Source organism: Manis javanica, chromosome 11 (genome assembly GCF_040802235.1).
Source record: "Manis javanica isolate MJ-LG chromosome 11, MJ_LKY, whole genome shotgun sequence".
NCBI classification, from domain to species: Eukaryota; Metazoa; Chordata; class Mammalia; order Pholidota; family Manidae; genus Manis; species Manis javanica.
This window is the reverse complement of record NC_133166.1, coordinates 69,673,860-69,686,196: the sequence shown is the minus strand read 5'-3', so window position 1 is coordinate 69,686,196 and position 12,337 is coordinate 69,673,860. Positions and strand designations below refer to the sequence as shown.

The window sequence follows — 12,337 nt, the reverse complement described above, 5'->3', positions numbered from 1 at the left end:
AACCAAATAAGAATACTCAAGTTCTTGCTACAGAAGAACAGAACTTTAAACCTAGAACAACAGGAAGTGGAGATTTTCCTACTAGGAGTGACTTCAGGATTGGAGAGAAAAGCCTAATTTGGCTGTCCATCCAAAGCAGAGATTCATCAAACATTTGCTGAGTACATATTATGTATAAAACACATTAACCAAGGGAGATAGATGTTAGTTACAATGACATGAATGATCATAATAATAGGGTCTATCATTTCTTGAGCATGTCATAAGTTCCAAGCACTGTGCCAAGTATTAATTGTAGAAACAACCTACAAAGAAATGACCATGCTTACTATTGAAATAAAAGCCCAAGAGAGAATATATAACTTGTCCAAGATGCATCAGCCCACAAGTGACAAAACCTGTATTTGAACCTGGGAGTATGTGACTCCAGTCTGTGCCCATCCCTTTATGCCAGGGAATTCAGTAAGTGAAACCCTAGGCTATAAAAGTCCAAAGAGCCAATATAGGAATATTAACTTGATTCTGTCTTAATATTAACTATTTTCTGTCTCCTTCACTCTAAATATTTTTCTGTTCTATCTACTTCATTGCCATTCCACGTAGTAAATGTCTGCCATTTTCCCTAAGACTATATTGAAACGAAAATTGAAGACACTTCCATCTAGAATCTGTTTTCCATGCCCCATTGAAAGTAACAAATTCAAACTTGAGACTGTGAATATAGTTGTTTTGAAGCCATAACAAAAGTTAGAAAATAACTTTTAACTCATAAAGTGGGTTCGAGGTTAAACCACCATGGATTGTTGGAGGGAAAATGAATCTGATGTATTCAGGCTCCAGAATGACTCATAAATGAATGATTGGTTTTCATCTGCGCTGTCTTGGGTCTGAAGGCTGGGAGATCCCCTTGACACCTTAATTTCTTCACCTTCAGAGGTAACTGGGTAGTTGGCTGCCATGGTTAGCCACTCCTGCTCACAAGGCTAAAGGTCTAAGTTAAAATCGTTTAGGTCACAGGTCCAGGCTATATGCCGCCATCCAGTTGTTAGGTGAGAGGCAGCATAGTATGGTGGAGCCAGAACACCTCTTAGCAGTTCTGTGTGACTTGGGGCAACCTTAGGTTTAACCACTCTACACCTCAGTTTCTCAATCTTTAAAGTGCCGGTAATAGTACTGCCTGCCTTACAGGCTTGTTGAGGGTTAGATGAGTTAATATTTTTACAGCGCTTACTACAGTACAGGAACAGTGCTAAAAGGATTCAAGGATAAAAAGGTGAATAAGAAATAGCCCTAGCACCTAAGCACTTCCACGGCTCCTCCTCGCGGCGTTTTCTCCACACTGGGAAGGAGGAATTAAAAAAGTGTATTGTTTCCGTTTATCATTCCTACACGTAGTTAACAGGATTGTCAGAGAAATGAGCCGAGAGCGTCCCCCGGTGGCGCGGTACCGCCTTGGTTGTAGTGCTTCGGGCTAGGGGCCTGCCAGCTTTGCACTACAATTCCCACAATGCATACCTTCCCTCGAGCCGCTAGAGGGAGTGCGACAGGTGGTTTTGCGCGGGTCAACTTCCGCGCCAAGCGCCGCAAAAGCCGGAGAGTCAGAAAGCTAAGAATACGTCCGGGGCAGGGCGTCGCGATGCTTGCTGGGAGACGTATAACTCTGATTTTCTTCCGCCAGCAGGGTAAATAGTCCCATAGTCACCGTATGCCACGGATAAATAAAATCGAGAAGCGCCTTTCTACCCTAGATTTCAGCGGAAACGCTGAATGATAAGAAAATCTGGGTAAAGTGGGTCGCCGTCCTCGGCTACTTCCTCTAAGAATTCTTCCGCTGTTGGCGTAGGGATCTCGTGCTATATAAGGGCGGTGGGACGGCCGTGCGCTCTCTTGGGCTTCAGTGCTAGCATGGTGAGTGCTTTTGTTGTCGAGGAACGGTTTCTGGGTTGCGGGCGTTTGGGACCCTGAGCAATGGTGGAGGTATGCAGAGGTAGGCATTAACGGGCCTGGAGGGATTTGTGGAAGGAGTAGGCCCTATGGCGCCTTTCTGCCAGCTGCGCGCGCGGGGTTTAGGTAGAGGGGCTGGGGAGGTTGGGCCCACACGTAACAGGATCTTTACCTTGGTGCAGACCAAGAAAAGAAGGAACAATGGTCGTGCTAAAAAGGGCCGTGGCCACGTGCAGCCTATTCGCTGCACCAACTGTGCCCGATGTGTACCCAAGGATAAGGCCATTAAGAAGTTCGTCATTCGAAACATAGTAGAGGCCGCCGCGGTAAGGGACATTTCCGAAGCCAGTGTCTTCGACGGTAAGTGAGCTCCAGGCACGAGTATTTGGGCCCACCCCGTGCTGTACTGGTAGGCGGTTTACGGAGCCGGCCAGGCTGATTCCACCTTCAAGGTTTCCGGTAAAGAAAACGTCTTGATCCTTGTCTGAACAGAAGGGAACTCGCAGTGCTAGTGGCCAGTCTTCGAGTCAGTGTGACTGCGTTAGGGGATGCGATTTCCAAGCACTTAGCTTATTCTGTATTAACAGCCCTGGCTATAGACGTAGTCAGAACTTTTGAATCATTGAACATTTGAGTATCTGTTGTGCGTAGTACAGGCTAATTTGAATGATGTTTCAAGAATGGAGGCAGTCTAGTTTGATCAATGGAGTTGAGCTGCTTTAAAGCAATATGCCGTTTTTCCTAAGACAAATTAGGTTTCTTAGGCAACAAGGAGGGCCCAGGAGTAGGCACTAGGGCTGGTACACTGCTGAAGGATTTTTACTTACAGGGCGCGCATTTGGCCCCATGATGACAGGATGGGTCCGAAGGGGAATATTTTTCATTTGTGAAACTGCCAGTATATTTACGTGTGAGAAACTGAAGTTTAGGTAACAGTTGCTTTGGGGGTGAAATTTTGTAGGTTTGCTAGGCAGTAAGTAGATTTACTTTTGACTGAATAAGGATGGTTCAAGCCGGGTATACAAAACCTGATATTTTGCTTGTTTCTGTTCCTTAGCTTACGTGCTCCCTAAGCTGTATGTAAAACTGCATTACTGTGTGAGCTGTGCCATTCACAGCAAGGTAGTCAGGAATCGATCTCGTGAGGCTAGGAAGGACCGAACGCCCCCACCCCGATTTAGGCCTGCGGTAAGTATCCTAAAAGGGGTGTGCAAGCCATAGGGGTGATGAACAAAAGATGTGGGGCCTACACCTGAAACATGCTTAGAGGCAGTTCGGAAACTTGTTAGCATCAGTTTCAGATGGAGTAGTGTAGTCTCCTTCCACATCTACCAGTTCTTCGTATGTTTATGGCCCAGATGCATTGTTAGTCTTGGGTGGGTAGTCTTCTTAAAAGAGTACTTTGTGGGGGGAGCCTTCGGTTGGTTTTTATTTACTCTGGTTCCTTCATCTTTCAGGGTGCTGCCCCACGACCTCCACCAAAGCCCATGTAAGGAGCTAAGTCCTTACAGACTGAAGAAAAATTGTTCTCTGGAAAAAAATAAAAATAAAATGGAAATAATATAGCATGTTGAGTGTGTCTGTTGGTAGGTCGAGTGGGGATTGTGTACGTCTTAGGAACTGTTAATTGCTTTTTCTAAATCATTCAAGTGTGGGATACCTCATTTTTTTCATGGAGAAAACTTATCCGTGAATGTTAAGCCTTAACTCAGTTTTCTTTGGAACTTACGAGTTTTGGCCTCCCCAATTACATGACTCTGTGAGGAGGGAGGGGTTAGAACAACTAGGAGGGTAAAAGAGGTGTTGTTGAGTGAGGAACACATCAGGAAGTGACTTAGACTAAGGTGTATACTTTTTAGACTTGTGCTTAGACACAGACTTAAGTGCATGACTTAGGTATCATTTAAAGCATCTATATCCATGTCCCTGACTTGATAAAATTAACCTGCCTACCTTGGCATAAGTCCACTGGTATTCTTGAAAACTCTGAGCCCCATGAGAAGAAAGTAGAGAAAGACTGTGTCTTATTTCATCTGAGTGACTGGTGTGTGTGTGTTGGGGGGGGTTGTTTTTCTAAATAAGCTAAACTAGTAACTTGGAGGTTTTGATTGAAGTGTAGTTGGCCCTTGAACAAAGGGTTGAACTACATGGGTGTGTTTGTATATGGAGTTTTTAAATAAGCATATCAAAAATTTCTGGGTATTTGTGATAATTAAAAAAAAACTAGCCTAGGAATACTGAAAAATTTAAAAGGTCACAAATACATAAGACTTGTAGATATTAGTCGTAACTACTATAAAATGAAGAGTACACTGTCCAGTTTTTTAGTCAAAAGTTAGAAGCAGGTTTCTTAACTATTGGAGATAAGTGCTCCTAACTCCCGCCACATTGTTAACCATCGGCTGTATGCTGAGAAACACATCTTTGCAAATGACTATATTCAAAGGGATATGATAACATGGAAAGGGTAGAGTATTTCAGAGGTGGTCCTGTAAATTAGGGAATACTTGGGGGAAAAAAAACATGGAAACTTTATCATGGTCAACATACCAGTGCAGGTGCTGGAACAGCTGTGGCAAACCCTGAATTTTTCAGAATACTGAATGTAGGCAAGAGTGTCTATCTTTTGAGGAGGCCTGTCGGACTTAACTCTGTGCCCCTTTCTTCCTCTCTACCATGGGTACACATTGGGTAGAAGAAAAAGGCCTGATCCAAAAATCAGCACAACCTGGTGGTCCCAAATCTCAGCTTAGTAAAAGGTAGAAGATAAATCAAGACCATATACCTGCTCCAAGAGCTCTTGAAGTAATTGTAGGTACAGCCTATTTTCTAAAGGTGGATCTCAACAGGCTCTCCTATGAGATCAATGACTAATTTGCCTGTTTGCATGTGAAGTACAATCCTGTCTCCAGGTGTCCTACATTGAAGAGCTTATTACCGCAAAGAATTGGCTTAGCAGTTTTCCTGTTTGAAGGTGACCTCAAACTGACTGGAGTTTCAAAGGTAACTCACCAAAAGGCTTTCCATGTTTCCATGTGCTTGAGGCTGTAAACCCCAACTCACCTCCCAGCCCAACAGCAGTTGGAAAGGAATCAAACCATGTCTTGTCTGATGGACAACCAGGATATCCAGTTTTTCCATCTATGGGAATTTTTTTTTTATTAAGGTATCATTGATATATACTCTTAAGGTTTCACAAGAAAAACAATGTGGTTACTACATTAACCCTTATTGTCAAATACCTCCCCCCCCGCATACCCCATTGCAGTCACTGTCCATCAGTGTAGTAAGATGACACAGAGTCCCTATTTGTCTTTGAGCTACACTGTCTTCCCCATGACCTCACATACACAATGCACTAATCATGATACCCCACAATCCCCTTCTCCCTCTCCACCCGCCCTCCCACACACCTCCCCTTTAGTAACCCCTAGTCCCTTCTTGGAGTCAGTGAGTCTGCTGCTACTTTGTTCCTTTAGTTTTGCTTAGTTGTTAGACTCCACAAATGAGGGAAATCATTTGGTATTATTTGTCTTTCTCTGCCTGACATTTCACTGAGCATAATACCCTCCAGCTCCATCTATGTTGCAAATGGTAGGATTTGTTTCTTATGGCTGAATAGTATTTCACTGTGTGTACGTACCACATCTTTATCCATTCATCTACTGATGGATACTTAGGTTGCTTCCATATCTTGACTTTTGTTGTAAATAGTGCTGTGATAAACATAGGGGTGCATATGTCTTTTTGAATCTGAGAAGTTAGTTGTTTTCTTAGGGTAAATTCCTAGAAGTGGAATTCCTGGGTCAAAAGGTATTTCTATTTTTAGTTTTTTTAGGAACCTCCATATTGCTTTCCACAATGCTTGAACTAGTTTACATTCTGACCAGCAGTGTAGGAGGGTTCCCCTTTCTCCACATCCACCAGCATTTGTTGTTCGTAGTCTTTTTTATGTTGGCCATCCTAACCGGTGTGAGATGATATCTCATTGTGGTTTTAATTTGCATTTCCCTGATAATTAGCGATGTGGAGCATCTTTTCATGTACCTGTTGGCCATCTGAATTTCTTTGGAGAAGTATCTGTTTACATCCTCCACCCATTTTTTTTTTTTTTGTATTCCAATCCTTTTTTATTGAAGTATAGTTAATACACAATCTTTCATTGGTTTCAAGTATACAACACAGTGATTCAACTGTTAGACACCTTATTAAATCCTGAGATTAAGTTTTTTTTAAATTTTATCATTAATCTACAATTACATGAAGAACATGTTTACTAGGCTCCCCCCTTCACCAAGTCCCCCCACCCCCACCCTATTACAGTCACTGTCCATCAGCATAGTAAAATGCCATAGAATCACTAGTCTTCACTGCCTCCCCCCATTTTTTAATTGGGTTATTTGCTTTTTGGGTGTTCAGGTGTGAGTTCTTTATATATTTTGGATGTTAACCCCTTGTCAGGTATGTCATTTACAAAGATATTCTCCCATACTGTAGGATGCCTTTTTGTTTTGCTGATGGTATCCTTTGCTGTACAGAAGCTTTTTAGCTTGATGTAGTTCCATTTGTTCATTTTTGCTTTTGTTTCCATTGCCTGAGGAGATGCATTCAGGAAAAAGTTGCTCATGTTTATCTTCAAGAGGTTTTTGCCTATGTTTTCTTCTAAGAATTTTATGGTTTCGTGACTTACATTCAGGTCTTTGATCCATTTTGAATTTACTTTTGCATATGGGAATAGACAATAATCCAGTTTCATTCTCTTGCATGTAGCTGTCCAGTTTTGCCAACACGAGTTGCTGAAGAGGCTGTCATTTCTCCATTGTATATCCATGGCTCCTTTATTGTATATTAGTTGATCATATATGCTTGGGTTTATATCTGGGCTCTCTAGTCTGTTCCATTGGTCTATGGGTCTGTTCTTGTACCAAATTGTCTCAATTGCTGTGGCCTTGTAGTAGAGTTTGAAGTTGGGGAACATAATCCCCACACTTTATTCTTCCTTCTCAGGATTGCTTTGGCTATTCAGAGTCTTGTGGTTCCACATGAATTTTAGAACTATTTGCTCTAGTTCATTGAAGAATGCTGTTGGTATTTTGATAGGGATTGTATTGAATCTGTAGATTGCTTTAGGCAGGATGGCCATTTTGACAATATTACTCCTTCCTATCCATGAGAACAGGATGTGTTTCCATTTATTGGTATCTTCTTTAATTTCTCTCATGAGAGTCTCATAGTTTTCAGAGTATAGGCCTTTCACTTCCATGGTTAGCTTTATTCTTAATATTCCTCTTTTGGCTGAGGCCTCCCTCAGAGTCCTGGAGACTGCAGACCGGCTGCACCAAGGCTCAAGGGACTCAAGAGAAAATCAGCAGCCTGTCATTATTACAGGAGAGAAGGTACAACAGTTAAAATCTAACAGAAACATTTCCCAGGGCTACTGGTGGCCTCTGGGGGAGCACTGAGTTTAAACAAAGTCCCTGCTAGGCTGGTGTCCTCTGTTAAAGTCCACTGCCTCTGCCCTGCCTCTCAGACCCACTGGTGGGTCTGCCCTGGCCCATGGGGGCCTTAGAGAAGGGGTCTAGGGACAACTCCTGAGTCAGGCAGGGATGAGCTATTTCAGCAGTGTCTTCTTATAGATGGAGCTGCTGAAGATGCTTCCAGGAGAGAGGCTTTGCAAGCCTGCAGGTAGAAACATTCTTCTCTGGGCTTTGCTTCTATTTAGCTCCTGTCACCAGGAAATCACAGACATGTGAATGGAAATTTGCAGCTCCACAAGATGGCGAGATGGAAGCCTGTCAGGAACACAGTGTGGGCATATATTTACAGACTTTCTGGAGGAGTAGTGGAGAGAGACCGGAGCAGCTAAGGCAACTAGGAGACAATAGGGGCTCCTTAGAGGAGAGGGTGTTTCCAGCAGAGGAAACTGCAGGTGTAGGGGACAGATGCCACCCTTCCCTTTCTGGAAGGGGTGAGGAGTTTTGTTTAGTGCCGAATGCGGTGAGCTGGGGAAGTCGTGGGAAGTGAGGTCAGAGAGTAATCACTCCCTATAGAAAGTTTCTTTTATTTTTAAAAGAGTCACTAAACACTTTTTTGGAAAAGTTATACATTAGTAAGGTAAAAAAATTACAAGGTACAAAATATTACAGGGGAAGTTCTCTTCTACCTCTGTCTTCCAACCACTCAGCTCCCCTCTCTGGAAGGACTAAATATCACATCATTAATTTCTTGTGAATCCTTCCAGAAATGGAGATGATCTATGAATTAGTAGATAACATTCACACAGCACATTTTCACGCATGTATGTGTGTGTGTGTGTGTGTGTGTGTGTATATATATATATATATATACATATTTCCCTTTCTTTACCCAAATGGTAGTGCACTGTACATACTCTTCTGTTGGGTTTAGTAGATGCTGCCAGAAGGTTTTCCAAAGTGACTACCCCAATTTATGCTTCGATCAGTCATATTTGGTATTATATTATGTAGCTTTTATTTGTTCATTTATTCATATTATTGACTCACAAATTTTCTATTATATTCAATGGGTTGTAACCTAATATCCTCTTTATTTACAGTATCATTGAGGTATAATTATGTATAATAAAGTATACACATTTACAGCATACAACCAACTGAGTTTTGATACATGTCTACACCTGTGAACCCATCACCACTATCAAGATAATGAACATGTCTATCAACCATGAAAGTCTCCTTGAGCCTCTTTGTAATCTATTCTTTCTCTTCGATCCCCATCCTCAGGTAATCATTGGTCTCCTCTCTATCACTATAGGTTAATTTGTATCTTCTAAATTTTTTAAAGTATTTTTTTATTGAAGTAGAATTGATATACAATATTATTTTGCTTTCAAGTATACAACATAATGATTCAGCAGTTATCTACATTATTAAATACACCAACTAGTGTAGTTACTATCAACATAGAAAGATGTTACAGAATTACTGTGTTCTCTATGCAATACTTTCAACCCTGTGACTCATTTATATTATTGACATTTTGTACCTCTTTATCCCCTTCACATATTTCATGCTTCAGCCCCTCCCCCTCCCCCATGGTAACCACCAGTCACTTCTTAGTTTCTAGGAGTCTACTGCTGTTTTGTTCATTTTGCTTAGGTCTTTCACATCCTTGGTTAGGTTTATTCCTAGATATTTTATTCTTTCTGATGCAATTGTGAATGGAATTGTTTTCCTGATTTCTCTTTCTGCTAATTCATAGTGTATAGGAATGAAACAGATTTCTGTGTATTAATTTTATATCCTGCAACTTGGCTGAATTCAGATATTAGTTCTAGTAGTTTTGGGGTGGATTCTTTAGGGTTTTTTATGTACAATATCATGTCATCTGCAAACAGTGACAGTTTGGCTTCTTCCTTACCAATCTGGATGCATTTTATTTCTTTGTGTTGGCTGATTGCTGTGGCTAGGACCTCCGATAGAATGTTGAATAAAAATGGGGAGAGTGGGCATCCTTGTCTTGTTCCTCATCTTAGGGGAAAAGCTTTCAGCTTCTCACTGTTAAGTATGATGTTGGCTGTGGGTTTGTCATGTATGGTCTTTATTATGTTGAGGTACTTGCCCTCTATACCCATTTTGTTGAGAGTTTTTATCACAAATGGATGTTGAATTTTGTCGAATGCTTTTTCAGCATCTATGGAGATGATCATGTGGTTTTTGTCCTTCTTTTTGTTGATGTGGTAGATGATGTTGATGGATTTTCGAATGTTGTACCATCCTTGCATGCCTGGGATGAATCCCACTTGATCATGGTGTATGACCCTCTTGATGTATTTTTGAATTTGGTTTGCTAATATTTTGTTGAGTATTTTTGCATCTATGTTCATCAGGGATATTGGTCTGTAGTTTTCTTTTTTTCTTGTGTCTTTGCCTGGTTTTGATATTAGAGTGATGCTGGCTTCATAGAATGAGTTTGGGAGTATTCCCTCCTCTTCTATTTTTTGGAAAACTTTAAGGAGAATGGGTAAGTATATCTTCTCTAAATGTCTGACAAAATTCCGCGGTGAATCCATCTGGTACGGGTACTTTGTTTTTGGGTAGATTTTGATTGCTAATTCAATTTAATTGCTGGTAATTGGTCTGTTTCGCTTTTGTTTCTTTCTGGGTCAGCCTGGAAGGTTGTATTTTTCTAGAAAGTTGTCCATTTCTCCTAGGTTATCCAGTTTATTAGCATAGACTTTTTCATAGTATTCTCTAATAATTCTTTGTATTTCTATGGTGTCCATTCTGATTTTTCCTTTCTCATTTCTGATTCTGTTTATGTGTGTAGATTCTCTATTTCTCTTAATAAGTCAGGGTAGGGGTCTATCTATTTTGTTTATTTTCTCAAAGAACTAGCTCTTGGTTTCGCTGATTTTTTCTATTGTTTTATTCTTCTCAATTTTTTTTTTTTTTGAGAGGGCATCTCTCATATTTATTGATCAAATGGTTGTTAACAACAATAAAATTCAGTATAGAGGGGTCAATGCTCAATGTACAATCATTAATCCATCTCAAGCCTAATTCTCGTCAGTCTCCAATCTTCTGAAGCATAACGAACAAGTTCTTACATGGTGAACGAATTCTTACAGAGTGAATAAATTCTTACATGGTGAACAGTACAAGGGCATTCATCACAGAAACTTTCGGTTTTGATCATGCAATATGACCTATAAACCATCAGGTCAAATATGAATATTCATTTGATTTTTGTACTTGATTTATATGTTGATCCCCCATTTCTCCTATTATTATTATTATTTTTATTTTTAATAAAATGCTGAAGTGGTAGGTAGATGCAAGATAAAGGTAGAAAACATAGTTTAGTGCTGTAAGAAGGCAAATATAGATGATCAGATGATCAGGTGTGTGCCTATGGACTAAGTATTAATCCAGGCTAGACAAGGGCAGCAAGACATCCACGGATGCAGAAGATTTCTCTCAAAGCAGGGGGGGTGAGGTTCTGAGCCTCACCTCTGTTGATCCCCAAATTCTCACCTGATGGCCCCCCTGCGACTGTGCCTGTCTTAGGTTGTTCCTCCCTTGAGGAATCTTACCCGTCTCTGGCTAACCAGTCATCTTCCGGGGCCATACAGGGAAATGTAAAGTTGGTAAGTGAGAGAGAAGCCATATTGTTTGCAAAGGTTAGCTTTTTACTTCTTTGCAGATTTATGCCCTGTGGCTTCTATGCCCAGCACTTGTCTCGAGGTATCTTTACCACCTGGAGGAATTATGATACTCGGTAAATTCGATATGAGGCACGAATTCTATTTAAGGTTTGTAATTAGGAAGGAAGAAGAAAAGCTATAGATGTAGCATATGAAGGAAACTTGGGAAGATTGATTATTTCTTTGACATATCTTCTTGTATAGTACCTTAAGTATGTATAGGTTTTAAACTACTAACTAATTTGCACACACATATTAACATAATAGGAATACGGTGACATAAACAAAGCAAATCTATAATTACCAGCCATCTCCAGTGAAGCCAAGAAAACCATTTAGGCACCCTAGGCATTTGTGAAAATTTATCTATGATATGATGGATATTGTCCAACTGTACTTGAACCATCAGACAAATTAAAGCAGCCCATTTCTGGGATCTGTTCACATCCCATATGTTCTTTTAACCATAGATAGTCTATAGTCATGAGATTTTGGGGTGCTACAACTTGCACCCCTCCCAACTCCTGGTTGAGTTCCAACAGTACAGATCCAGTCAAATTCGTTGTCTCACTGTATGCACATGCCAGCCTAGACATCTCCCTCCTCCTTCTTATGGCAAGTCCAGGAGACGATGGGCTGGATGCAGCCACAACCGCAGCATCGTCCGGATCCCTGTGGAGGCTTTTTGATGATCATCCCCCGGCACGAGTCCTCCAGAGAGTGCTTATGCCGGAAGCTCCTCCTCATATCGTATCTTAGTTCATTTTCTGGGTATCCAAGCTAGGCCTTGATCTTCTGCGTAGAAACAAACAGACCCTTTGCCCACACTTTGACATGCCCTCTATACCACTGTGCAGAACTCATTGGAGGTCAGCACACAGTAACTGCTTTTTTTTTTTTTTTAATTAAGAGAAAGGAATATTATCAGAAAAGAGTACCTCCATAGCTGATCATCTGACACCCTTTAAGTGATCAACATTAAGGATATTTAAAGCATGCGTTGATCTTTGATTTACCAATAGTTTTATCCTGTTAAGGAGTAATCCCCCTTTTCTTTCTTTCTTTCTTTTTTTTTTTTAAATTTTTAATCTACACTTACCTGAAGAATACTATGTTTACTATGCTCTCCCCTATATCAGGTCCCCCCTAACAACCACATTACGGTTACTGTCCATCAGCTTAGCAAAATGTGGTAGAGTCACTACT

General features: G+C 40.8%; 1 protein-coding gene across 2 annotated transcripts; it reads left to right on the top strand.

Moving 5' to 3' along the window:
• Positions 1-1,740: 1,740 nt before the first annotated feature.
• Positions 1,741-3,510, top strand: RPS26 (ribosomal protein S26). Of its 2 annotated transcripts, none has more exons than XM_017645776.3 (4): positions 1,741-1,908; positions 2,127-2,304; positions 3,002-3,132; positions 3,402-3,510. In XM_017645776.3, the coding sequence occupies exons 1-4, from the start codon at positions 1,906-1,908 to the stop codon at positions 3,435-3,437; spliced, it is 348 nt and encodes a 115-aa protein (XP_017501265.1). In that variant the 5' UTR covers positions 1,741-1,905; the 3' UTR covers positions 3,438-3,510. The 2 variants fall into 2 exon arrangements, with proteins under 2 accessions (XP_017501265.1, XP_036864825.1); XM_037008930.2 differs by lacking the exon at positions 1,741-1,908 and adding an exon at positions 1,954-1,977.
• Positions 3,511-12,337: the final 8,827 nt, after the last annotated feature.

What these genes read in the sequence shown, in the direction of transcription:
- RPS26 (XM_037008930.2), top strand. An exon ending in CGAAGCCAGTGTCTTCGACG is followed by an intron (nt 2,305 to 3,001) that starts GTAAGTGAGCTC and finishes TCTGTTCCTTAG; the next exon opens with CTTACGTGCTCCCTAAGCTG. An exon ending in CACCCCGATTTAGGCCTGCG is followed by an intron (nt 3,133 to 3,401) that starts GTAAGTATCCTA and finishes TTCATCTTTCAG; the next exon opens with GGTGCTGCCCCACGACCTCC.